General features: G+C 47.7%; 1 protein-coding gene across 3 annotated transcripts in view; it reads right to left on the minus strand.

Moving 5' to 3' along the window:
* Positions 1 to 27,935, minus strand: part of COG7 (component of oligomeric golgi complex 7) — a 31,844-nt gene that overhangs the window by 3,130 nt on the left and 779 nt on the right. The window contains exons 2-16 of one of the 3 annotated variants that reach the window (XM_048865844.2): positions 27,643 to 27,856; positions 23,172 to 23,320; positions 21,571 to 21,687; positions 21,212 to 21,380; positions 18,928 to 19,010; positions 18,034 to 18,156; positions 16,070 to 16,268; positions 14,075 to 14,202; positions 12,089 to 12,243; positions 10,891 to 11,007; positions 8,864 to 8,929; positions 7,061 to 7,247; positions 5,635 to 5,775; positions 5,083 to 5,166; positions 2,990 to 3,104 (exon numbers count right to left, since the gene is read on the minus strand). In XM_048865844.2, the coding sequence (XP_048721801.2) occupies positions 2,990 to 3,104; positions 5,083 to 5,166; positions 5,635 to 5,775; positions 7,061 to 7,247; positions 8,864 to 8,929; positions 10,891 to 11,007; positions 12,089 to 12,243; positions 14,075 to 14,202; positions 16,070 to 16,268; positions 18,034 to 18,156; positions 18,928 to 19,010; positions 21,212 to 21,380; positions 21,571 to 21,687; positions 23,172 to 23,320; positions 27,643 to 27,811 (2,002 nt within the window). In that variant the 5' untranslated portion in view covers positions 27,812 to 27,856. Of the gene's footprint in view, positions 1 to 2,989; positions 3,105 to 3,490; positions 4,180 to 5,082; positions 5,167 to 5,634; positions 5,776 to 7,060; positions 7,248 to 8,863; positions 8,930 to 10,890; positions 11,008 to 12,088; positions 12,244 to 14,074; positions 14,203 to 16,069; positions 16,269 to 18,033; positions 18,157 to 18,927; positions 19,011 to 21,211; positions 21,381 to 21,570; positions 21,705 to 23,171; positions 23,321 to 27,642; positions 27,857 to 27,935 lie in introns of those variants that run through there. The other 2 variants (XM_075133345.1, XM_048865845.2) reach the window with 2 other exon arrangements.

The raw sequence follows: 27,935 nt of genomic DNA on the forward strand, positions 1-27,935 counted from the left end.
CAGTAACTAGTTAAAAAGACAGGCAATAAAGGGTAGGAATAAATGGTCACTTTTCACAGTGGAGAGAGATAAATAACTGTCCCCCAGAGATCTGTATGGGACCAGGGCTGTTCTTCGTGTACATAAATTATCGGGAAAAAGGGGTAAACAGTGAGGTGGCAAAGTTTGCAGATTATGCAAAATTACTCAAGATAGTTAAGTCTAAAGCAGATTGTGAAAAGTTACAAAGGGCTCTCACAAACTGGGTGACTGGGTAACAAAATGGCAGATGAAATTCAGTACTGATAAATGTAAAGTAATGCACATTGGAAAACATAATCCCAACTATACATACAAAATGATGGGGTCTAAATTGGTTGTTACCACTCAAGGAAGATCTTGGAGTCACAGTGGATAGTTCTCTGAAAACTCCCGCTCAATGTGCAGCGGCAGTCAAGAAAGCAAACAGAACGTTAGGAACCATTAGGAAAGGGAGAGATAACGCCACTATATAAATCCATGGTACACCAACACCCTGAATACTACATGCAGCTCTGGTTGCCCCATTTCAAAAAAGATCTATTAGAAATGGAAAAGGTCCAGAGATGGGCAACAAAACGAACAGGGGAATGGACCAGGTTCCACGTGAGGAGAGACTAAAAAGACTGGGGCTGTTCATCTTGGAAAAGAGGCGACTAAGGGGGATCTGACAGACTTTATAAAATCATGACTGTGGTGGAGACGGTGAACAGGGACGTGTCATTTACCCCTTCAGACAACCAGGGGTCACCCAATGAAATCAATAGGCAGCAGGTTTAAAACAAACAAAAGGAAGTACTTCTTCACATAATGCACAGACAAGCTGTGGAACTCATTGCCAAGACTATAACAGGGTTCAAAAAAGAATTAGATAAATCCATGAAGCATAAGTCCATCCATGGCTATTAGCCAGGATGGGCAGGGATGTAATCCCATGCGCTGGGTCCCTAAACCTCTGACTGCCAGAAACTAAGAGTGGACGACGGGAGATGGATCACTTGACGATTGCTCTGTTCTGTTCACTTCCTCTGGGGCACCTGGCATTGGCCACTGTCGGAAGACAGGATACTGGGCTAGACAGACCATGGGTCTGATCCAGTATGTCCGTTCTTATGAAGAACACAAAGCATCAAGCCATACACTGCTTCAACTGGCAGTGAAAACAAATGTCCATAAGAGATTAAACACCGCAGACCAAGCCACTTTACAATTTAACACTAAGGGGATGGAATGAGGAATTCAAGTTACAGGTGCTTTCCTTCAGCTCTCACGGAGGTCTGGGTGATCTGATCAGCAACAGCAGAAGGAAGAGCCCTTGATAATCCTTATTTACGCCAATCTGGGTAAAATGGCAGGTTGGAAACATGAACATTGTGTATAATTATTGTTCTTTATAGTATGTCTAGTAAACTGCTCAGGACCCAGCTCACCCCCACAATATTCCCTCCCCGCCACCCCGTGTATCACAGGTGGGAATGCACATATCTGCACAGGCATCCATGTCAGATGAGCAGCTATTCAGGCCAGCTTTCCATGCCATGTCAGGATACAAGCACAGAGGTAACAGAATTGAGGGACAGGTCAGTGGGGAGCATTGAAGCCAAAAGCCTCATTTGAGAGGTCTTTGAGAAACACGAAGGCGGGCCAAAATGTAGAGCTCACAGGAGCCTCACTCCTGCCAACTACAAGAGTTTGAAGAGGACTACTGATGCTGTAGTGACTGAAGTGTTTTCCTTGAAACCACCACCCACCTTCATCACACTCAGGGCAGTGCCCGTCTGCTTCAGCCAGTCACATACCAACAGCTTATGGCTGTGTGGATGCACAAAAGCCAGGGGAGCACAGGGAGTCTCAGGAACAGGAGAAGGGAGGACAGTAGGGAGAAGGGGAGCCTAGGATTTGACAGGATGCCACAAGCTTATTTAACAGTCAGCCCCAGAGCAGGGTTATGGGGCCAGAGGGCAAGAAACAGGGATGGTCTCTGCCAGGCTATGCATTGATGTTATTCAGAAGAGACTCCACCAAAGTGGTGAATTTGCTGAAGTGTGACCCTCCCTCATTTAATACTTTAATTAATCCTCAGGCTTGGCACTCGTGTAGTGCTGTTCACCCAGGCAGCTCAGAGCACTTCACAAAGCTGAGGAGGAAGTAGTGTTTTCCCCATTTTACAGATGCAGTGACTGAAACAGACAGACGTGAAGCGATTTGCCCAGGGGGTACAGTGGGTTAGCGGCTGAGCTAGGAAGGGAACACAGATCTCCCGCTTCCCCCAGCACTCTCTCTCCACTTCTGTGTCGCTTTGTGCTACCCAGGTATGGCTGGTTATAGTGCTCAGACCATGTGATCTTTTATTAGCTAGACAAATTATCCAAACAGCTTCTCTGTGGACAGTGTTTCTCTCAAACATCAGTGGTTTGGTGCCAGCCAAAGAGCAGTGCTCATGATGGACATTTCAACACTGACAGCTCAGAGGGGTTTCCAGGGCATTGTCACAAATAACGAAGATTTAGAGCTAGAAATAAGTGAACGCATCAAGTGCAGCTACAATTGTGATTCAACTCGACACCCAAAGGGAACCACACAGCATTTCCCAGGAACTCACACTGACCGTGAGACAGAGCCTAGAGAACCAAATAATGCCCTGGCGTTGGCACGTTAACCAACTCATCTCTTCACTCTCACACATAGCCCCCATGTGGGCTCATCCCCTCTTCAGGGCAACTTCCCTCAATACAGACATCAACACAGCTCGACCTAAAGCTTCTAGTTTCAGTGAAGGTGCTGAAGTTTTCCTCATTAACTAGGGTCTCATTGTGAGTATTAGGGAGGGATAACCGGAAGGCACTATATGGTTATACAGTAAGGTACCACATCAGCAGGGAAATCAACCTCATCCCCGCAACTCATATCTCTGCAATGCTAAAAATACACGCTTTCCTCCAGACACCTCAGTGAATCGGTCTTGTCCTACCTTGCTCTGGTGGATACGGCAGTTTACCAGCATGTAAAGCTAGTTCCAGAGCAGAATCTTCCTGAGTAACAAATGGCTCGAGATGAAGTGGGAGGGACATAATATATTGTCCAATCTAGGATTAAAAAAAATGAAAACCGTAAGCGTGACACTGAATTATTAAGGTTTGTGCATTAAGTGGGCACTTCACTGAATGAGACGCCAATGAGAGAGGACTCCCCACCTACAAGGTCTGAACACAGAGCGTGACAGCAGCTCACCAACCCACACTACGCCAGGAAGTGACGTCCATCTCTCGCTGACCATTAATTCCCTTTGTACAAACAAAAGTTTATTTTCAAGAGGTCAAGGCCCAGTTACAGGAGCAACCATGGCAAGAAAGACTGATACACAGATTCCCAGCTATAATTGCATTGTACTCTGGGCAGGGGCATAGCTCAGAGCACTCTGCCTTCACCCACTGGTGCTCTGGAGAGCAGATCGAGTCTCATTAACATCTCTTTTACTGAGCTCACGTTGCGCTCTCTCTTCTACATAGAAAGTCCAGTTTTGTGGATTTGAGTTTAAACGGCACTTGTAGCTTTTTGGCCATGCAGCAGCTTGGTTTTGGGGCCACCCAAGGAAAGTCTCACTTGGTCTCAATCCATAAATCACGCTCCCATCTCAATCACAGGTTAAAGAGTGGCTTGGGAAAGAAAGCAGACTTTCTACATCTGAACAAGTCCCAGAAGCCCCTCCTGGGCCCAGAAAGGCTCAAATTCCCTTTGAATCCTTACAGAACGAGACCCTAACTGATGCCATGACGTGCTTGGTTTAAAATTGCACTCAACTGCTGCCAAATGTATCCATCACTCTCACCAATCCCACCAGGGCCTCTCTCAGGCAGTCTGCATCAGCAGCTTAGTTACACGAATTTGGTGGCGGGGTGTCCCCTCTCTTTTCTTCCTGCGACACTGCCCACGAACCTTGTGTTGTAACAGAACCCTCCCAGGTGGCTGAAGTTAGAAATAAGTGGGGAAATTACCCCACAGCTCAGCAGGCGACCAACTCGTGGTATCTGCATGCGATGGGAAGAGGCAAGTTTCAGAATGCCAACACCAGAAATGAACTGACCGCATCCTACGGCCTCAGGTCCTCCCTTCAGCTGCTCAGCTGGGGCATACCCCTCAGGGTCTCTTCCTTGTGCATGTCTGAGAATGAGACATGCAGAATGAGAGCAGTGCTGCCCGGGGCACATCACAGTGAAGAGCAGACATCCTCCTGTTTGTCAAATTACACTGGGGGTGGAGTGAGCATCCAGCAGCCAGTAGGTCAGTACAATTCTCTTGAGTATCGGACTGATCTTTGCTCACTGGCACAGGCTTCAGAATTACTGCCCCTGGCCCATTTAGAGAGAGAGACGATAATGAGAAGCAGCAGGTGGAAGAAGTTCAGGAGCAGTCCTCAAGCCTCTGCTGGTGAGTAAGGATTAAACAGTATATAGCCAGCAAGACCAACCAGTGAGACTGATGGCCCCTGTTCACTCTTGGCATCCCAGCACCAGAAGATTATCGCTGCAGCAGAAAGGGAGATGGGAGAGGCTCCCATGTATTGAGGGGAAAAGAGATCAAGCTCTTTTCAAGCCAATAATGACACTAAGTCATCCCAGCAAACGGCAGGGACTCCAGCCCTATGTGCTCAGTGTGATTACTCTGCTGAGCTAGCCTCTCCAAGAGCTGCGTGACTGAAGAGATACTGAAAGACGCCACTTTTCCATAGTTACAACTAGGAAGCAGGGGGTGCCAAGGACTGCAGCAGAGTAACCCACCCCAGTACAAGTGTTAACACAACTCAATAGAGAAGTAATTTTCCACCACCTTTCCTGGGCTCTCCAGAAACCTTGGTGCTTTCCTGGCACCCTTTACAAGAGGTCCCTCTCCAACAACTGCCTAAAATCCTCAGAGAGTGGTGTTCAGAAATCCTAGGGGTAGGAACCTGGACCAACAAAACAGCAACACCTGCCCTTATACAATGAACAAAAATACTCTGACAGCCAAATTACAGAGTCCCCCGAGATTTGGCCATTTCTAGAAACTATCCCCATGTGCTCTTACGTTGCTGATGTACTCAAGAGGAGTCAGACTGAAGTTTGGCAGGTCATCTGTTAGTGTCTCCCCAATGCCACCTGAGCTCCAGCCCTAGGAAGGAGTAAAGCAGAGAACCAGTCAACATTCTCTTCAGCCAGCATGAGTAGCAGCCCCCAAGAAAGGGAGTGGGGTCATATGCTAACAAGGATCGGGATTGCCAGTGGACTCCTAAAGAAACCAAGGACTGTGGAAAAACCCCTCCTCTAAAACACTTCTCTAAAACCTTGTACATAGGTTGAAATTAATTATTTTCACAGAAATGTCAGAACGCTGGAGCCACAAATCCCAGCGGACGATGCAGTGGTGGGGGCCTGTGGGGCTCTCCTTTGAAGCAAGAGCACAGTTCCAAGAAGGGAGTTTACACCCGAGAAAACAGAAATCCTGGTAGGTGTGAGGGCATCCAATATGAGAGGCAATGAGGGTTTACTAGTCTCAAGCTCCCAAAAAGCATGGGGAGAGATCCATGCTAGGTTTTCCCACTAGCTATACTGGATCAGTGGAATCATCCAGGGAACTTACCTCCATCCTGGAAATCAGTAAGAGCTGCTGTTTGATGCGAAGAAAAACAGAGTCAAATGCCAGCTGGTGAGCTAGCTGGTTGAGGTGGGTAAGGGCAGATCGAGATGCAGACAACAGGTTGTGGTTACTCGTCCCTTTCTCCTAACACAGAAAGGAACAGTTACATACAGATGCCACTAAGCTGATCATAGGAGGCCTAGGTTAAAATATCAGAAAGCAAAGGTTTTGATTGGGCTCAGCACAAAGGATCCTCGTCCCGCAAGGGCCAGACACATTACCAATGGAGAGCACTACCTCTCCTTCCTACTCAAGGCCCCTAGGGAGCAAGGTCCCTGAAAGGAGGCAGGAAAGGGTGGCACCCTCCACCACCACATCCCCTCCACACCAGCCAGCAGACCTGGTCAGGCACAGAGGGGAGCACACCTGTAGCTGCTGAAAGGGTGGAAGTGGAAGAGATGCCACTGCAGTATGCACTCCCCACACAGCAGCACGCCCTCTCCACACCCCATCCAGTACAAACCAAGGCTTAACAGTCACAATCCAACCGAAAGATTTTCCCTGGTTCCGTATAACTCCTTTGGCCAGTTGCAGGAGGGGCTGGCAACAGCACAGAGATTTTATTGCACTCTGCCAAGCAATCACTAAAAGAAACCTTAGATAATATAATCCATTTGCTCACTAAAGCTATTATGAAGTTACAGAAATGAGGAGGAGGAATACAAACATGACCTTTAGATGACCATGGACAGAGGGCACAAGCAACTGACCTGCTGTGTGGAATCAAGGAATAGCTTTGCACAAAAAGTTGGTACAGAGAAGGCTGAATACAGAAATGTGACTATGTTATTTCTACACAAATCAAATGTGTAATATTGAGGGTACTGATGCATGAGTTATGTGTAATTTAAGTACCAAAAAATTCAGGACACCCTGGGAAAATAAGGAAGACAGAACAAATAACTTAGCTTTATTATTACAAACGATCTAAGGAAGACAAACAAACATAAATTAGATCAGTCCTGAAGATAACTAGAGTTGCTTTACCCTGTTCGCAGATGCACACATGAATGCACAGGCAGAATTACCCACAGTTCAGGATGGGTACACCAGCAGAGTATAACTTGCTGAGAAAATCTTGGAAAGACAATGACCAGACTTGGAGCTCAAGGTGGCCCTCAAATACAAACTATCCCTTGCCTCTTGCCTTGGGACATCTCATCTGAACTGCACACACCCAGAGCTCTGTACTTCAGAGAGAGGGAGTAAGCCCAGAGCCTCACAGCTCTGGACATTTCGTTCTTTTGGGACTGGGGTGTCTGGAGATTTTGGAATGCCCCTCCCAATCAACAGGCTGCTGTTATGGAGGCATGTGACCAGGGAGTGGCCCCAACTGCCAGATGTGTCCCAAGCAGCACAGCAGTCCTACCTTTAGGGTATGGAGTGTTTCCATGAGGCTGGCATACTCAGACGGAGTCTCCTTCAGGAGGGAATTGTATTCCTGCCAGGGGTTCTTAACTAAGCTCTTCTTCTCTGCAGAGCTGGCATCCTGAAAGCCAGACAGACTACAAGGGCTGTAGGAGTCCAACAGGTACTTCCCAGCAGTGGATAAAACCCTGAAACCAAGCAACACAACTAACAAAGTTACAAGCAAACTCCACTGAAGTTGGCACTGGGTTGCTCCAAGAGAATTCCTGAGTTTCTCCCACGGCCCCTGCCCCAGCCCTGCATGGAGTTTCCCCCATGGTCCTTCTGGGAGGCCCCATCTCAGCATCACCAGCTTTACTGACACACAAGGCTCCAGCTTGAGAAATAAAGCAAAGAACAGAGCTAATGTGCCCCTGCCCTCCACATGTTTTTTTAAACTTTGACAAACAAGTTAAGCAGCCTCTACCGGGCCCTGAGGTTAGTCCACTCTGCCCTATCATGTTTCACACCCTCCCTACCACAGTTGGCAGAAATGGTGCCATGTGTTGCTCTGTGGTGACCTCCACCTCACCCCAGCAGCCAATCTTGGCGCATAAGTCCCAGAGGGAGCCCTCCAGGGCCAAATGAACGTCTCTAAGGGTATGTCTTCACTACCCACCAAATTGGCGGGGATCGATTTATCGCATCTAGTCTAGACACGATAAATCGACCCCCGAGCGCTGTCCCCTCGACTCCTGTACTCCAGCGCTGCAAGTGGCGCAGGGAGAGTGGACTCACTGCGGTGGAGACATCACGGCAAGTCGATCTAAGTACGGCAACTTCAGCTACGTTATTCATGTAGCTGAAGTTGCGTAACTTAGATCGATCCCCCCCCGCATCCCCAGTGTAGACCAGGGCTAAGACATAAGGTAGCCATTCCACAGATCTATCGGCAGCAGAAACTTGCTCCCACGTGGCAATGTGAGAGCGGCACTGCAGCTTCAGATATCTGTAGGGACTCTAATAAGCTTGCAGCATGCCAGAATCTCACCCCCAAAATCAGGATGGGAGACTACCCAACCACAAAACCAGTCCTAGGTTGAAGGGGTTAAGAGTTGGGGCATCCTCTGTAAACTGTTCCCTTACCTGCTCTCCCAATCACCCCCAAAAGCCACTCTTTGTACACTGCAAATGAAGTTCCCATTAGCTGGTGATTTACAGAACCCTCAAGGGATAAGCAGAAGCCTCAGCAGCACAGGGCATGCTCCTTTTGTCTGGCCTGGTTATTTACCTAGCTCCTGAATCTCCTGGAAGTCACTAAGATGGCTCCTGATAAGAGAGATGCTGCACATGGGCTTTGTCAATAAGCTGCTCATCAGAGCTTCCCAACAGCAGCAGCAAGTGGAAACTTTACTGGCTGCATTTCCTGCCTTCCCAGGAACAGATGCGAGTACCTCAATTCCACACAGCAAAGCATCTAAACTGTTTCACTCTGCCAGTGCATGCTCTTCTCTCTATCTCTAACCATCCCTCATTAGAAAGCCCAGCTTCATTTTGTGACCCCATAATGTTTGAAGCTATTGCCTCCCTTATTCCTGCTCCCGCAATTTTATAGGCCATTGTTACACATTTGGGTCTTGACCAGGGAGACCTAGGTGGACTGGCGGTGTACACAAAGTCACTACTTTTCCACTGCCGTTAGCAAAGTTCATTGGCTCTTGCGTTCCTTCTGCAGCCTCCATACAGACGGAGCACCTTGGGGTTTGGTTCCTTTTAACTGGATAGACCCGTATATGGATTGCACGCTAACCCCAGCATTTCCTACCTGTTTGCTAGCTGCTGCTCAAAGTCCCCGCACTGCCGAAGGAGTTCACCACAGGTAGCTATTATCCTGGGAGGGAACAGAACAAAACACACCACGCTGTGAACCTGGGGGAGTCAGCACACAGGTTCCCAGACTCTCCCTCACGCCATCTAGCCTTAGTGTGCAAGTCTCTGGGAATAAAGTTCATCACTGGATGATTAGAGGGAGCTCTCCCCATGGTAGGAATCACTTTTTCAGCTTGGCAGTTAACATGATGCTCATATCCTCACTCTCTCCTGCTGATGTCACACCTTAGCCAGGTCTGCACTACACATCTCTGAAATACTTCCCACCATGGCTAACACCAGCTCAGCTCCAGTAGCTATTTTAAGTGATGTATCCTGCTCTGAGCAGAATCAGTAAACATACTGCTTAAAATGCCAACAGCCACCTAACGCTCAATCTCCACTAACACTTCCACTAATTTAGATGCCATGTAGACATAGCCCTATGTCAGGGGAGGGCAAACTTTTTGGCCTGAGGGCCACATCAGGTTTCCAAAATTGTATGGAGGGCCAGTTAGGGGAGGCTGTGCCTCCCCAAACAGCCAGATGTGGCCCGGCCCCCAACCGACCCCCCCCTGCTTCTTGCCCCCTGATCCCCCCCCGGGACTCCTATACCATCCAACCCCCCCGTTCCCTGTCCGCCCCCAGACCCCCTGCTCTGACTGCCCCCGCTGCCCCATCCAACTCCCCCCTCTCCTTCCTGAGTGCCCCCCCGGGACCCCTGCCCCATCCAACCACCCTTTCTCCCGGTCCCTTGACTGCCCCCCGCCGCCCCATCCAACCCCTCCTCTCCTTCCTGACTGCCCTCCCGGGACCCCTGCCCTCTGACCGCCCCAACCCCTATCCACACCTCCGACCCCTGACCCCCCTCCCGCCCCCCCGAACTTCTTTGCCCTCTATCCAGCCGCCCCTGCTCCCTGCCCCCTTACCACGCTGCCTGGAGTACTGGTGGCTGGCAGCACTACGGCTGGGCTGCGCAGCACAGGGCACCGAGTCAGCCGGACCGTGCGGCACAGGGCACCGGGTGGGGGGGCTCTGCCGCGGCGCTGCCCCAGGAGCCCGCAGCCCCCACCACGAGCAGTGTTCGGGGGTGCAGCACGCTGAGGCTGCAGGGGAGGGGAGACAGCGGGGGAGGGGCTGGGGGCAAGCCCCCTGGGCCAGGAGCTCAGGAGCCGGACAGGAGGGTTCTGCGGGCTGGATGTGGACCACGGGCCGTAGTTTGCCCACTTCTGCCCTATGTGAATCTGAACTAGCAGGGCCTCATCAGAGCCACATTTGTTTGATATCAAACCAACTTTAAAGTAGGTCATACTGGAGGCCTAGATTATGGAGTGTCCCTTTCTTGAGCATTCAGATGGTTATGGCCTGAGAGAGACAGGCTCCAGGGTTCCAACTGCCTTGGGGTTTGTTAGGGTTTTCAGAAATCATCGCTTCTCCATCCCACTAAGCAGATGTTTATAAAAATTACAAACAAAAATTCCTCTAGTTTTGCAGCCACTACCACCACAGAGTGTCCTGCCTTCCTCCTCTTCCCAAGCAGCCTGGCTCTGAAGCAGCAGTCAAATTAGAAACAGTTTCCCACAGTAGTGACCACACTACGACGCAGGCTTGTTCGCACGGTCAGAGAGCTTTTACTAAATTGTTGCCACAAAGAAATCCACTAGTTAATTTCACCTCTGCTCAAAACTGACAGAGTATGGGTGAGCAAAGAGACTCAGAATTAGCCAAAGGTACAAAAAGAACAAGTTCTAAAAATGGCAAATGGGAGTGGGGACTCTTCATACTTCCAGAAGGGAGTCTCAAGCAATAGAGAAAAAAGGAGCTAAAATACCCAGGCTGAAAAAAATAATAAAGACCTTTTCCCCCTTCCGTTCTCACGTAAAAACCAGCTTGACCTCAGGACCAAATACCATGTGCCATTTCTCAAGAGCCCTGTTTCCAGTGTTTGCTGCACCGGAAGCCCGGCTCATGCTATCAAGTTACCGGATAGAGTTTTGGAATGCAGTCCAGTCTTCCTGGAAGAGGGAATCCGAGGGGATATCATCCAGTTTGCACTTCTTTCTTATGGACTGCAAAGTAGTAGTGAAGTCAGACACATACCTGTGTAAAGAGACGGAGCAAAGACAGGCAACGGAATAAGACCTCAGACTACAGCAATGGCACTTGCTAGGAGCAGTTCGCTTCATCTCAGGCAAAGAGCCAGAAGCACCTGAACAAGAAGAGGAGCACAAAGGAAGTATTCCTGGCTCCAGCCCAAGCCCTGACATTTGCAGGCTAGAGGTGGTCAGCAGTGGCAGGTCCAGACCCACCCTGGAGGATGAGGGGTTTGGGTGGTGCCCAGAGCACCAGTCACAGTAGCCTGAAGGAGTATCTGAGTGACTGGAACCCACCGTAATCACGCAGGTAGGAGCAGAGCACTTCTGTTGTCACTAGCATCACTGCTCTCTCCTCGAGCAGACGAGCCAAAGTCAGAGGCTACTGCTCCTCTCACACCTCTTGTTCCCTCACCAAAGAGCAGTGCTCTGCTTCCACCTACTCACGGAACAGGCCTCTCCCCACAGAGCCAATAGTGCACTGATGCTAAGACTTCGTTTATGCAGGGTTAGCAGCTGCCTTGGCCCAGGGAAAAAAGGATAAGTAGGGGAAGTCAGTACTGGAATGCTGTCTTAAATGGGAGTATGTGATAGATTTAATAGGGGAAAAAATACATTGCCTCTGATTAGTGTCCCTCGTTATTCTACAGGGAAGCTATGCAGCAAATACTGTAAGGGGGAGGTCACTTGTGCACCGTACATGTTTCCCACTGAGGGTTACGTTCACCAGCCTACCATGCCTCTCTTCTATTAGGCCCTCTCAGAAGTGGTTCTTTCCCAGAAGTGCTTTTAGGCACTTTATCAATGAAAATTCAGGCATACTGTGACTATGAGGAGCTTTACCTCCAATCATGTTTAACTTCCACTTTTCATGAAAAGCCACAAGTTGAGGGATCTTTATTGATGAGCTGAGTGGCAGATCACAAGGGAAGGGATTATGCTAAACACTAGCTGTGTCTATAGAAACGTGACAATATCACAAACCACAATGTCCTCAGGTCTCCCCCCGCATTGCATTCAGAGCCACCTATTGGACACTTGCTCACTCGCCTGGGATAAGTGTATTAGAAAGACAGAAAATGCTTTACTTTTTGAACAGAGCTTTCAGTGCCTTGAGCAGCCCGCACACCCCCAGCCCATCGGTGAGTTTAACGCAGTTGTCAATGGCTCCAGCAGCCAGACTGAAGAGTTTGTTCACTGAGTGGTTCAGCTCCTGGACACAGTCAATTACTTCCCAATGCTCCTGGAGAACAAAAAATACACTGGTTGATCCCAACCCTCCTTCAGCAAGTGTCCCTGCAGTAACCACATTGTACCAGGTCTTTCTGTAGCTAACACTGTAGTTGCTGTAACACTCAGATGGGGAAGGAGGATGTTTAACCCAACAGGCATACCTTCCCGCCAACATCTAATTGTCTTGTGGAGTGCACTGAGGGCTAACAGTCTCCTTTGTTTTCATCCTCCTACACCAGGGGTGGGAAAACTTTTTGGCCCGAGGGCCACATCGGGGTTGCCAAACTGTATGAAGGGCCAGGTAGGGAAGACTGTGCCTCCCGAAACAGCCTGGCCCCCACCCCCATCCACCCCCTCCCACTTCCCGCACCCTGACTGCCCCCCTTAGAACCCTCAACCCATCCAACCCCCCCTGCTCCTTGTCCCCTAACCGCCCCCTCCTGGGCCCCCCACCCCTAACCACCCCTCCGAGACCCCACCCGCATCCAACCCCCCCTGCTCCCCATCCCCTGAGTGCCCCCGGACCCCTATCCACCCCCCCGCCCCCTGACAGGTCCCCCGAGACCCCATCCCCTATCCAACTCCCCTGCTCCCCATCCCCTGACAGGCCCCTCCAGAACCTCCGCCCCATCCAACCACCCCCTGCTCCCTGTCCCCTGACTGCCCTCCGGGACCCCCTGCCCCCTTACCATGCTGCTCAGAGCAGCCAGAGCCCGCAGCCCCGCCAGAGCCAGCCACGCCGCCCGCCCTGCCCGGCAGGAGCGACGGGCCAGAGTGCTGGCAGCGCAGTGGCGTCTCTGCTGGGAGAGGGGCCAGGGACTAGCCTCCCCAGCCGGGAGCTTAGGGGCCGGGCAGGATGGTCCCGTGGGCCGGATGTGGCCCACGTGCCGTAGTTTGCCCACCTCTGTCCTACACAGTGATAGCACATAAAATTCAGATTTCCCTCTCCTATCTCATCACTGCCTCTAGACAAGATACACTGACCTAACCTTCCTATAGGACAGTGTTCCTCGACCTTTTTTTTTTTTTGCTGGCGACCCCCTTTGGACTTAAAAAAAAAAAAAAAAAAAAACGCTGAGCCCCCTACTAAGCTGGAGTCCGAGCCCCACTACCCTGGGCTGAAGCACGTAACTTGGCTTTGCAGGGCCCTCTGTGGCATAGGGCTCCAGGCAACCGCCCTACTTGCCACCTCCTAACGCCGGCCCAGCACTTGCAACCCCCAGGTTGAGAAACACTGCTATAGGAGATTCTTCTACAGGAAATTCCCTCCCCCACCCACTCAGTCTATGGTAAGAAAACAACAGAGGAGGCAGGAACGCACATAGCTAGTCTATGTAACCATTTGTCATTGTTACGCCATCCTCCCTGCAGTGGTTTGGTATAGCCACTTGCAGCACAAGAATCTGGGGCAGGGACTGTCTTCTAGTCTGTACAGTGCCTAGCACAATACTCCACCTCCACTCATTCTGACTAAAGGACACATTTGCAAAAGGTTAAAAGACACAAGGCAAACTCAGAGGTTTTCTTCCTTGCTTCTAATAGTCTGCTTAAGCGTCCAAGAGGTTGTCTGCTTATCCCAAAGGTTTCCCCTACATTAGATGCATAAAGCACCAGTTACTGATTGCCCAGGAGCAGGCAAAGTTATAAAATTAATTCCAGCAACTTAAGTGAAAAAAGCAATATTTAATTAAAAAGAAAGAAATCAAAGGCAAATGGAAAATGCGAGCCAAAATCTAGGCTCCAACCACCCTGACAAAGATGCTTTAAACTACTCGTAAATACCAGCCTCCAATCACCTGCTGACTACTACTGTACAGATGGAGCAGAATACATTACATTACCAAGGGCACTGCACTGATCTGGATGAGGAGGTTTTCTTCTTCCAGGTCTCCATACCGCAGCTGGTAGGGCTTATATGGACCATACACTACTTCCACCAATTCCATCACTTTTACCAGGTTATGCTCATCTATAAGGAATCAGAATTGAGTGTACAAAGAAATAAATGAACTGCTAAAAGGTGGCCTTAAAGCAGCATGTTAGGCTCTTTCAAAGAGTTGTGCCTATTGACAGCCACTATCACGTGCGCATATACCTTGGGACTTTGCCTAGCACCTTTAAAGCTGAGCTGCAGACTTTTTAAACAAATGGGAACATCATCACTACTGGCTCCTTAATACCCAGGTATTCTATTTCAACAAGCACAGCAGGAAATTATTAAGAATATTCCTGGCTGCTCGAGAACAATCTGGGGCCACAAGTCTTCCAGCCAGCTATCTATCACCCATCCCCAGCCTGCACAATCAAAGACGAAGTAAGGAATCTGTCTGAACTGTGCCTGCCTAAAGAGAGTATAGTCTCATTTTATGTCCCATCAAAGATTCTAAAAGGAAATTACACAGTCTTCATCCATACCTAAAATAAATGATGCCAACTCATTTCATGTAGACTACTACACAGCCACAGTCACTCCCAACCTGGCCTGAAAGTGAACCAGTTGACCTAATGCCCCACTGACAATCTGCTTAGTCACCCAGCTCCCACATTCCTGGGATGCTTCTGCTTTTGCATGTTGCTTTTAGAGCACGCCACCTTGTTGCAGGGTAATATGCAAATAAAGAATGCAACTTTTATTCCCAACTGTTCAGTAACTGGTTTCCTATTCTCTCATCTTACAAACTTCGGCCTCTTCTCTCCAAGTTCCTTCTATACAGGGTCTATGGTATTTATTACCTACCCCAATTAAGCCAGACCAGTGTGTGGCAAGTGTTTGCTAAGAGTGCACGAGGACTTCCAATGAAAAGCAGAACACAAGCACAGGACAATAGCCATGCTTCCTAGAATGGCACAGTCATTAAATGTAATCTACTAAAACTGGGTTTAAATAACTGAGGGGTATGATGCAAAGCAAACACAGGCAGGAAATGCAGCGTTAAAGATAACCTATCAACCTTAACGTGTGATTTTCCTGAACGCTCTCTTACTTGAAGGGACACGGTGACAAATTAAGATAAACCTATAAAGGTTCATAAATTAAAACTGCTGAGCCTATATAATCAGATGGTCTCATTACTGTTAACTCACCTTCCTCCCTCCCTTACCTCCAACGGTTCACATCAACTGCTCATGGATTTCTGTCTAAAATTGAACTGCAAATGCTTTAGGGCAGGGAGAGGTCTTTACTTTGTTCTGAACAGCACACTTTAGGCACTAAACAAAAGCACACTTAAATAATAAAATTTGACCCACCAATTTAATTTGGTTAAAACATGGTTTTCATAAAACCTAAGACCAACAGAACGGTTTCCACAATTTTTTTTACATTCCAGTGAAAACCATTTTGGCAAACTTTCCCTTGCAATGTCTGAGAAAGCAAACTATCAGGAGAACTTGTTAAGAGAGGCGCGGTCTACATCAAGAACTCCTGAGCTTTTATTGCCATGCGATCTCAGACAAATCAAGTATCCTCTGACTCCATTTCCCCATTTATGAGACAGGAATAAAACTGATCCACCTTACAGGGATGTTGCAATTCACCCACCCAAATGTTGTAAAAGGAAAGTGCTAAGTATTCTCTACACAAGGTAGCATCAACATAGCTCTGCTTCAGTAAACACAGCCAGGACTGTGTCAATATATTTGGGATAAGTTAAACATACATTTTAGTACAAACATTATGTAAACAGCAAACACTGCGGATGAAATCCAGATCCCTTACATTGTTGTAGCAGTTTCCATGAAAAACAAAACGCAAACCACAGAACCCAAAGGCTGTACAGAGAGTTACACCAAAATACACCATAAAGTCTGGGAATATTTGAAACAACAGTCCCTACTTAAGTTAGACAGCATTGCTACTTCCAAGCCTCTTGCAAAGTGGGCTGTGGTGTCATGCAGCTCCAGCAACTTATTCAGTCTGGTTTCCTGGCTGGCCCTCTCCATTGCAGTGCTGAGGCAGACTGGGATTGAAGGCACCAAGGCACCGAGTGTTTGGATCAGCAGCACAGTCACAATTTCATGGGGGTTCTTAAAAACCTGCACGAACAAGGAAGCTGTTAGCAGGAGCATGTGAGCAGGAGCAGGCCACTGCTTCTGCGTAAACTGAGCCCCCCACTCCACCACTTTAGCAAGGGAATCAGCACAATGACCTAGTCAACAGAAGCCATATAGAAGCCCCCAGAAGCAATGCATAAAGAAGAAGAGACTAAACTGCCTCAAAGATGAAATTTAAATTATGTTCATTATGAGGCAATTGTATGCACATCGAGAACACTGTACTCGGGGAACTGCCAGATCGCTGGATCCTCTCTGGCCATGTGCAATCCCAAGTAACACGAACAGGAGCACAGCATTTGAAAACTCACAAATGTTACCAGACTAAAAGCAGGGCCAGGTAAGATTTCTGGAACCTTGCTGACTGAGCATGCAGGAAAGGCTGACTCAGGATATGAAAGCAGAGTTAATCATTGTCACTTTAAGAGCCCAGCCGAGGAGCGCACTTTATCTAAGGCAGCAGAGAATTTATGAGGTTGAGCAGAGGCTGGATCCGAAGGAGGACAGGCAAATAGTGGGCAACGGAGTAGAGTAACAAGGTAGCGAGCCTGCTGTGTCTTCAAACAGGTACCTTTGAAAGACACGAGGAAAGGGATAAAGAATCCCACGAATAAGCAGCTAGGTGATGGGGTCAGGATGGACTGAGGAGAGAGTTGGGAAGTACTACATTCTAGCGCCAACGAGAATATAACCAGCCGGCAAATGCTATCCTTAGATCAGCATCACACCAGCTTCACATTCATATCCATCACCCTCATCTTGGTTTGCAGTAGCTTTTACCATCACCACTTTTGACTGACTGGTCAGCTATTCTCTCTAGGTATTTATACAGCCCCCACCACTGCAGTACCAGAACATACACCCCCAGTATCCAACTCGCAGCAGTAAGACCATGAACAGCAAGTAGAACAGGGGGGAAAAAATGGTTTTCCTAACACAAGCAGTGCAGGAGGACTAGGGAGAAAAGCCCTGGATGACATGAGCTTTGGTCCACATGGCAAGGCCCCTCACAATAACCAGGTCCTAGAGCACATGTTAGTGAATAAGCCAGCATCTGAACTGTGATTCACAACTAATTGTTATGCAGGAAAAAAACCCAAAGCTATTATTTCAAGGTAAGGCTGGGTATCCTTGCAGAAAAGGACTCAGCCCTTGTTACAAGCTTCATACCCATGAGATAACAATCTCCCTTACCCTTCACGGGTGAAAACTCTGACAGGCTCAACAATGTCCAACACAATTTGTTAAGCTAAATGAAGAGAGGTTAACTCCTTTTGGGATCAGGTATAAGTATGGTAAGCTCTGCATTTACAAATTCAAATGCTTTTCTTGGTACTGCACAGTCCTGAGGGGTTCCAGCAGAAGTTCCCCAAGAATTCACACACAAATCAGTCAAGCAATCCCTCCAGGGCCTCCTCTAGGTCAGGCGGTAATGAAATTCAGGTATTTCAAATGTTTTACAACAGAACAAAATGCAACACTGACAAATTAGATTTCATGTATGATACAGATGAAAGAGAGAGCAGTTTGAACAGCAGCGATGCAGCGATACTGCCATTGGTCTTGAGTCAAACATTTAATCTTTCTGTGGCAGCAGATGAGCTAGATCCCTAAAGCAAGCTCCAAGACGTTAGTGAAGAGGCACAAAATGAGACCATGAGCTGATCAATTATTCTGAGCCTTATGGGAATTTGCAGTCTTTGTTCCCATGCATTGCACTGATGTTGTTAACTGACAGTAACAGTACCTGCATGACCCACTGGAGTTGCGAGTGCCATGTTCCAAGCAGAGTATCATACAGTTCAGTCAGCTGCCGATTTAAACTTAAGTCACTTTGACAAAGATCCTGCCAGACTGTCACCAGCTGCACCTGCAGGGGTAATAAAAGTCACTCATGCTACAGAATTGGGCCTTGTTAACTCAGAGACATGTCCTAGGGAAACTGCTTCTACACAAAGGCAGCACCCCTCAGATTTGAATGTACCGCCATGCAATCATTCAGCACCCAAGAGGACTCAGACTTTAAAACGTTAAGCTAAAGGCTTCTTGGCTTATACAAAGATTTAATTAACCTTGGTATTTTGCTCATAAATGAGACTGAAACCAATACCACCCCATAACAGTTGAAATATTTGGCAGGCCCCAGCTCTGAAGCTAATCCTCACAAGGCCCACTGCTAATAGGGCTTTGGAGGATCAGGTTAAGGTCAATGAACCATCCAGAATTCCAATCCCATCTGAAGAGAGTTTCCATAATTCAGCAGCAGCAAATTATAATAAAGTTTAACAACAACCAGAGATCATAAAGGAAGGAAAAAGCAACAACCGAACACCTTCTCAGGGCACAGAGGGAAACCCTTTGGGATGCACAACTACATTTTTCATTTGGCCTACTAGCTGCTGTAGGAAGGCACAGGAAGACTCCTGTGGAGAGTTATTCCCCAAACCCCCATGTGCGGAGTGATCACAGCCAGGAAAAGATTCAAGCGGATGAAATGTGGAAGAGAACAAGCGCCATCCTCAGTTTAAATTGGACAAGTGAGATGACCAGAGTGGCAGCCCCCCCCTACAGGCTAAACCAAGGAACTACTCCACATTTCTCTCCCCCAAATTAAAATGTGACCATGACAGAGACTAGATACCTTGTGACATTTGTAGTAATAAGCCAGGAGCTGGGGCATCCGATCAATTTCAGTGAAGACTTTCACAAACACTTTTGCCTGGTCTAAATACAACAACACAGAACATTAGTTAACAGGTCACCCTCCTAACTTGTGTGACAGAGGTACTGCCCTGAGCAAAACAAGTCTTCTGGACTAAGCAGGAAAATCCATCCTCTTCAGTTTGGAGAAGAGCCTGGATACAGTGTGTATGGGATGTAGAACCACAATATGTCAAGAAAGTGACAAGACCTCCCTGTGTTCCTTTCCCTTCACTTAGGAGGGCAGGTGCCTCTGAATCCATGGCCACAGAAATTCCAGAGTGGGTAGAGTAAAGTGATGATGGAAGAGTTTTTAAACTTCCCTTGGGAAAACATTTCTAACTCCAGACCCCCTGTAATAGTACTGAGTCCCCTAAAGACATGATGCTTTTTTCAGACAGAGCTAGTGCCCTCCAGACCAGAGAACGTGTCAGTAGATCCAAACTGCACTCCTCAGTTTTGTCTTCCTCACCCCCAGGTGCCAGGACCACAACCAGCTGTTTCTTCACCTTGACTAAATGACCCAGCTACCGCTTACTCACAACCTGAAAGTCTCCCTGCTCCCTTTGCATTACTGGAGCAGTGGGGAAGGCTTTGTCTACAAAACACACCTGGGTTCAGAGATGTTAGTAATGACGTATTTAGGAACTTGTTTCTGGTTTGCTGGCAGGGCACAAGTGGCTTCCTGTAAATCTGACACACAGCAAGTAACTAGGGTTGCTCTAGAGCAGTACAAGGGAGAGAACAGTGCCTCCCACCACCACCACCCCACCCCAGGGACACATTTGTTGTCCTAAAAAAAGAAAAGGAGGACTTGTGGCACCTTAGAGACTAACAAATTTATTTGAGCATAAACTTTCATGAGCTACAGCTCACTTCATCGGATGAAATGAAGGATGCATCCGATGAAGTGAGCTGTAGCTCACGAAAGCTTATGCTCAGATAAATTGGTTAGTCTCTAAGGTACCACAAGTCCTCCTTTTCTTTTTGCGAATACAGACTAACACGGCTGCTACTCTGAAGTTTGTTGTCCTGTGTTCCTATCTGCAGGGTCAGATCTAAGCAAGAACTCAGAAGAACATGTGACATACTATCAACAGAAAGAAAAAGTGTGTTTGCCAGCTGCTCCGGAGGAAATATTAAAAGGAGAATAGACTCAGGGCTGCATTTATCAAAAAGTGAGCCAGAACATCTTGAATAACTAAGCGAAGCAATGGACCCATGTCCAGTACAGAAGCGCCACCTGCTGTCAGTTTCCTACCACAGCTACATGGCATACCTAAAGAACTCATCACAGTATCCTGCAACTTCTATGAGGCTCTCTCCTGGTAGGTGGGAGAAAACATTCTCAAACATCACTGTGTCCTCTGCATCTGCCTGCAAAAGGGCCATACAGCCCAAGAGCAGCAACAAGATAGACACACATACTGAGACAGATGGTTGCAGAACCTAAGGAAGCAGAGTCAGTATGATAGACTGGAAGACCAGAAAGAGAGTGAAGGGAAATGAGAAGAGAAAAGCAAAGAGAGGAGTAAAGGAGGAAGAGTGTGAAAGAGAACACAAACATAAATCGTTCATATTAACCTTTTCCTTCCTCCCTCTGCTTGTCTCACTCACTGCATCTTGTCTTAAATTAGAAAATAAGCTCGTTGGGGCATGGACTGCCTCTAGGTGCTACTGAAATACTAATAAACTGTGTAATGGTAGGGAAAGGGAGCAAGGTCAGACCAAAAACCCAAAAATCCAGGGGTGGAAAGTAGGGTTGCAGGCTTTCGGAGCACCCAACACGTACTGGGCTGCAGGCTGCTGTCCCATCCATCTCTTTTTGTTTGGTTCTGCCAAGAAAGGGCACGTAACCCAGCCCCAGAGAGACCCAATGGATACACACCCAACCTCAGGCAGCATTTAGCTTTCTGGTGAGCAAACCCCAAAACACAAACAGAAACAGAGGGCAAAAGACAAGAAAGAAAAAAAGAACAGAGACAGAAATGAAGAAAGGACAAATTAAATAGGAGAGATGGTGGTAGGTGTACAAGGCTTGGCAGAATGGTGCTCCTGCTCCCTACCTTGCCCTACCTGCCAGTTCACTGCAAAGGCGGCTCCAACAACAGCTAGGAGGCTGAAAGCATGCTATTCAGAGCACCATGCCTCACTCTCCTGATGAAGGCAGCACCAACATATAAATACATCTACGCTGAAGACAAGGGAAACAGAGCCGTACTGACCTACGGACTGAGCATTGAAGGTGGCCACAATCTGGGGGCTGGCCATGGCCTCTAGCCGGTTCTTCAGAGCCTCTAGGTGCACACATTTCTCAGAGTAGTCCGGAGTGTCCACAAGCATCGCCAGGCTGTTCTGCATACCTGTTAACTTGGCAGAGATCACAGACACATCCTGCCACCAAAGGAAGTTAGGGGTTTGTTAACACAATATCAAAAATGCCAAGTCCTAAGCTCCACAGTGACATCTGGGAAGCACAGGCATATTTCCTTTTGAAAAGTGATCTGAAAGGACTCTTATTTAAATTTGGTTTCTTTATAATTGACAGTTTTCATGCCTTTGTCTTTTTCAAGCAGGTACCTACTTGTGTTTTAAAAGTTTCCTCAATATCTGCACTCAGTGTGGTCCACTTGTCTGCTTCCTGGAGGGACTCAGCAGCCAGCTGCATTCTGGATTTCACTCGATCAAGTTCCACCAGAACCTGAAAGAGAGATGAAACTGCTGCCCATCAGAATTGGGGACAAATGTGCAAGTTGCTTCACTTGGTGGGGAGTAAGGTGGGATGGGGAGGAGAGGGTTATTTCCGTTATATTTGCATTTAAGAAACTGGGTGATAACAATTTCAGGAGGAAGTTGGCTAAAATCAATTTTAGGGGTTTACACAGAAGTGGATAATCTCTCCAAAGAGCTGAAGAAATTTAAATCAATTTTAAAGTTGAACCAGCTGATGAGCATCATCAGTAGAAATTTGAGTACATAATGAGGAATGTTGCTTTTATTCAGGGTCAACACCCAACTCTAAACAATAATATGGCTATGTGATCCGAGGGGAAGGGGGCTGGGCTCTGATGACAGCCAAAGCTGCAGGAACAACTTGCAAAACAGTTCACCAAAGATCTGCAGTACTGTGGGTAAACCATCAACCCCTCTGCTTGAGCAGCTCACTCCTGAAATTTCACAAGAAAACAAACACACCTATAAACTGGTTTGGATTCGGGATTCAATATAATCAGCGTCTATTTTGTCTGGAAAATGCAAAGCAACTCTATAGCATGGTATTAACACAACACCACCACCAATAAGCTCACACAATCAAGGCTTTTGCATCTTGCTGCCTGTCATGAAAGCTGGATCACTCACATGAGGAGAGTTATCAGCTCTTGACAGGTCTGATCAGAGCTAGCTCTAGTCTGGGTTGTGAACATCTATGCCTTGGTGGTGAGGTGGGGGTACTGCACAAGCTTTTCACTTCTGAGCACACAATGCATGGCTGAGTTAACAAGGAAAATGCTTTTGGGGATGTCAACCTAGTCTCCCATCTGTCCACACACAAAACCACCATACAGCATCATTCTCTGCTTAAAAGAGGCTTTGGACTCTAATATCAGGGGTGCTGCAGCCCAGAACCAAGGTACAATCTGCAGGGAAGTTTGCATTGTGCCTGCTCATGCTACGTCCTGCTCTAGACACTTCTATTAGTTCTTCAATTCAATAAGTGCGATCATTCATTCACAATAAGGAAAGTCAGCATCTCCAGAACTTTTTACTTCCTCACAAAAGTACCAGAAATCTGAAGCAGCCCACAGGGTATCAAATTGCTGAACCCTAGTACAATCAGACTGTAGTTCAGAGAAGCTACCAGACTGTAGGAGTTTTCAGTGACTGTTCTGCTTGAAAAAAGCATAGAGATTCCTTGCATCTAGGATCTCATAGCCTCAGAACTTGCTGAAGTGTAACAGGATCACAGTAGCAATTTTAAAAGGACACAACATCAGAGCAGGAAATCAGGCTCCCTTACCTGTCAGCATCTACCAGAGCTTAAGCTGCTGCAGAGAGCTAACAGAGCCGCCCTGGAATTGCACAAACCGAAACAGACAATCTTCAAGTTCACTCAACATCAGTAACTTTGGCAGCTACAGCAAATCTGGAAATCAGAGTCAAATATTTAGTGATGAGAGAAGTTACCTGCATTGACTGAGCTGTGTCCTCTTCAAATTTCTTAATGTCCTCCTTAACAAGGACCATTTGTTCCTTCAGGAAAGTTGCCTCCTGTTTCAAGGCTTCCACATCCCGCAGGACTCTGGGCATGTTCTGGAGCGCCTGGTGGCTTGTTTCTGCAGAAACAAATAGCAATGGAACGACAAGGGACTCAACCCTCACACAGAAGAAGAAACTTGGCAAGGAGCATGGTGTCCAACAAGTCTTCATTGCTGCATTCAAGCTACAGCAGAACCTCAGAGTTACAAACACCTCGGGAATGGAGGCTCTTCGTAACTCTGAAATGTTCAGAACTCAGAACAAAGCGTTAGGGTTGTTCTTTCAAAAGTTTACAACTGAACATTGACTTAATACAGCTTTCAAACTTTCCTATGCAGAAGAAAAAAGCTGCTTTCCTTTTTTGTTTTTTACAAGTTTACATTTAACACAGCACTGTACTGGCTTTTGGTTGGGGGTTTTTTTGGGGGGAGATAGTGGGGGGGTGTCTCTGCTGCTGCCTGATTGCATACTTCTGGTTCCAAATGAAGTTTGTGGTGGACTGGTCAGTTCATAACTCTGAGGTTCTACTGTATATTTAATAAGATCTTCCAGATCTGAAATAGCAGGGCATGCTGCATATTAGGGACAATCCTCCAAGAGTTTGGCAAGTGCCTATCACCACATATAAATGTGAGAGAACTGGAGGTCCTGGTGATGTCAAGGAATTATGACACGATTGGAATAACAGAGACTTGGTGGGATAACTCACATGACTGGAGTACTGTCATGGATGGTTATAAACTGTTCAGGAAGGACAGGCAGGGCAGGAAAGGTGGGGGAGTAGCACTGTATGTAAGGGAGCAGTATGACTGCTTAGATCTCCAGTACGAAACTGCAGAAAAACCTGAGTGTCTCTGGATTAAGTTTAGAAGTGTGACCAACAAGAGTGATGTAGTGGTGGGAGTCTGCTATAGACCACCGGACCAGGGGGATGAGGTGGATGAGGCTTTCTTCCGGCAACTCGCAGAAGCTACTAGATCGCACGCCCTGGTTCTCATGGGTGACTTTAATTTTCCTGATATCTGCTGGGAGAGCAATACAGCAGTGCATAGACAATCCAGGAAGTTGTTGGAAAGCGTAGGGGACAATTTCCTGGTGCAAGTGCTAGAGGAGCCAACTAGGGGGGGAGCTTTTCTTGACCTGCTGCTCACAAACCAGGAAGAATTAGTGGGGGAAGCAAAAGTGGATGGGAATCTGGGAGGCAGTGACCATGAGTTGGTTGAGTTCAGGATCCTGACACAGGGAAGAAAGGTAAGCAGCAGGATACGGACCCTGCACTTCAGGAAAGCAGACTTCGACTCCCTCAGGGAACGGATGGGTAGGATCCCCTGGGGGACTAACATGAAGGGGAAAGGAGTCCAGGAGAGCTGGCTGTATTTCAAGGAATCCCTGTTGAGGTTACAGGGACAAACCATCCCGATGAGTCGAAAGAACAGTAAATATGGCAGGCGACCAGCTTGGCTTAACGGTGAAATCCTAGCGGATCTTAAACATAAAAAAGAAGCTTACAAGAAGTGGAAGGTTGGACATATGACCAGGGAAGAGTATAAAAATATTGCTCGGGCATGTAGGAATGAAATCAAGAGGGCCAAATCGCACCTGGAGCTGCAGCTAGCAAGAGATGTCAAGAGTAACAAGAAGGGTTTCTTCAGGTATGTTGGCAACAAGAAGAAAGCCAAGGAAAGTGTGGGCCCCTTAATGAATGAGGGAGGCAACCTAGTGACAGAGGATGTGGAAAAAGCTAATGTACTCAATGCTTTTTTTGCCTCTGTCTTCACTAACAAGGTCAGCTCCCAGACTGCTGTGCTGGGCATCACAACATGGGGAGTAGATGGCCAGCCCTCTGTGGAGAAAGAGGTGGTTAGGGACTATTTAGAAAAGCTGGACGTGCACAAGTCCATGGGGCTGGACGAGTTGCATCCGAGAGTGCTAAAGGAATTGGCGGCTGTGATTGCAGAGCCATTGGCCATTATCTTTGAAAACTCGTGGCGAACGGGGGAAGTCCCGGATGACTGGAAAAAGGCTAATGTCGTGCCAATCTTTAAAAAAGGGAAGAAGGAGGATCCTGGGAACTACAGCCCAGTCAGCCTGACTTCAGTCCCCGGAAAAATCATGGAGCAGGTCCTCAAAGAATCAATCCTGAAGCACTTACATGAGAGGAAAGTGATCAGGAACAGTCAGCATGGATTCACCAAGGGAAGGTCATGCCTGACTAATCTAATCGCCTTCTATGATGAGATTACTGGTTCTGTGGATGAAGGGAAAGCAGTGGACGTATTGTTTCTTGACTTTAGCAAAGCTTTTGACACGGTCTCCCACAGTATTCTTGTCAGCATGTTAAAGAAGTATGGGCTGGATGAATGCACTATAAGGTGGGTAGAAAGTTGGCTAGATTGTCGGGCTCAACGGGTAGTGATCAATGACTCCATGTCTAGTTGGCAGCCGGTGTCAAGTGGAGTGCCCCAGGGGTCAGTCCTGGGGCCGGTTTTGTTCAATATCTTCATAAATGATCTGGAGGATGGTGTGGATTGCACTCTCAGCAAATTTGCGGATGATACTAAACTAGGAGAAGTGGTAGATGCGCTGGAGGGCAGGGATAGGATACAGAGGGACCTAGACAAATTGGAGGATTGGGCCAAAAGAAATCTGATGAGGTTCAATAAGGATAAGTGCAGGGTCCTGCACTTAGGACGGAAGAACCCAATGCACAGCTACAGACTAGGGACCGAATGGCTAGGTAGCAGTTCTGCGGAAAAGGACCTTGGGGTGACAGTGGACGAGAAGCTGGATATGAGTCAGCAGTGTGCCCTTGTTGCCAAGAAGGCCAATGGCATTTTGGGATGTATAAGTAGGGGCATAACGAGCAGATCGAGGGACTTGATCGTTCCCCTCTATTCAACATTGGTGAGGCCTCATCTGGAGTACTGTGTCCAGTTTTGGGCCCCACACTACAAGAAGGATGTGGATAAATTGGAGAGAGTCCAGCGAAGGGCAACAAAAATGATTAGGGGTCTGGAACACATAACTTATGAGGAGAGGCTGAGGGAACTGGGATTGTTTAGTCTGCAGAAGAGAAGAATGAGGGGGGATTTGATAGCTGCTTTCAACTACCTGAGAGGTGGTTCCAGAGAGGATGGTTCTAGACTATTCTCAGTGGTAGAAGAGGACAGGACAAGGAGTAATGGTCTCAAGTTGTAGTGGGGGAGGTTTAGGTTGGATATTAGGAAAAACTTTTTCACTAGGAGGGTGGTGAAACACTGGAATGGGTTACCTAGGGAGGTGGTGGAATCTCCTTCCTTAGAAGTTTTTAAGGTCAGGCTTGACAAAGCCCTGGCTGGGATGATTTAATTGGGGATTGGTCCTGCTTTGAGCAGGGGGTTGGACTAGATGACCTCCTGAGGTCCCTTCCAACCCTGATATTCTATGATTCTATGAAATAATACTAAGGACAAAGCATGTAAAGCAATGCTGGTGGGGGGATTGGTAGGAGAGCAGAAGAGAGAAGAACAACTGGGCTGGAATACCAGAAGATGCTGCAGGTCAGGACAGAAATGAGTGGGAAAAAGTTCTCTCATTCTGCAAGAGTTTTCAAAACTTCAATTTTTTTTCCTTTTCCAAATCAAGCACAAAAAGTCAAAATCCTCAAACTAATAATCTAAAAAAAACCCAACACACACAAAAATGGGTCAGGTCAATCAAAACATTTCATTTCAATATTGACTTTTTTTTTTTAAGAAAAACTTCTTTTTAGTATAAATTAACATTTTAAAATGAAAAGTTGTTTCAAATTTAAAAACAAAACTTTTTGGTTTCAAAAATATCAAAATGGAATGTTTCAACAATTTCAAAAGATAATTTACAATTTTTCAAATTGGGAGATTTGTCAAAACCGACCCCGTCTCACAAGCAATTGTGGGTTCCATAAATCAATGTTTTTTGAGAGAGAAAAATGGTGGGAAAATTGCCAACCAGTTCGACTCAGCACTGGGTGCCTGCTGGCAGCGCTCCAGGAGGAAGCTTGCAAAGCAGGTGCCGGTGTACTGTATTAAACTGCTCCGCAGGAATGTGCTACTGGTAGCAGTTACTGATACGTGATGGATTGTAGGAAACTGCTGTTGTAGTAAGCTGCTACCTGATGTAGCAAATGCCTACGGGTAGCAGTTACTTGCACCACAGTATACGTGCAATTCCACGTGTAGCAATGTCAGCGCAGCGCAGAGCGGACATCCCAGCGTGATGTTCTGGTTTTTTGCACGCTCCGTACACTGCAAGTAGCACATTACCACGGAGAGCACTTTGCTGCACTACACCGGGACCAGCCCTGGCTGCAGCGAGCACCATCCCCTGCCCACACGGTCACAACATCCGCTCCCAAGCGCACGGAGACACAAGGCGGCACCTTCCACGGCATTGTTGACCTCCTGGATGAAGAGCTGTAACTTCATCACCAAGGTCGCTGCGTGGGCGTCCACTTTGCCAGGGGCATCCTGCTGCTGCACGGCCCGGAAGGCTCCGTTCACCCAGCGCTTCACCTCGAAGTCATCAGCCAGGAACTTGGAGAAATCCATCCCGGGCGCCGGGGCCGCTCCGCCACCAAGCTCAGAGCCGGGCTCCTAGCCGCGGGCGGGCGGGACGGGGGCAGCGCTCAGCGGGGTTGGTCGCAACCTCGGGGGCCCCCTCTTCTCGCCAGCC

The sequence above is a fragment of the Caretta caretta genome, chromosome 10, assembly GCF_965140235.1.
Source record: "Caretta caretta isolate rCarCar2 chromosome 10, rCarCar1.hap1, whole genome shotgun sequence".
NCBI classification, from domain to species: Eukaryota; Metazoa; Chordata; order Testudines; family Cheloniidae; genus Caretta; species Caretta caretta.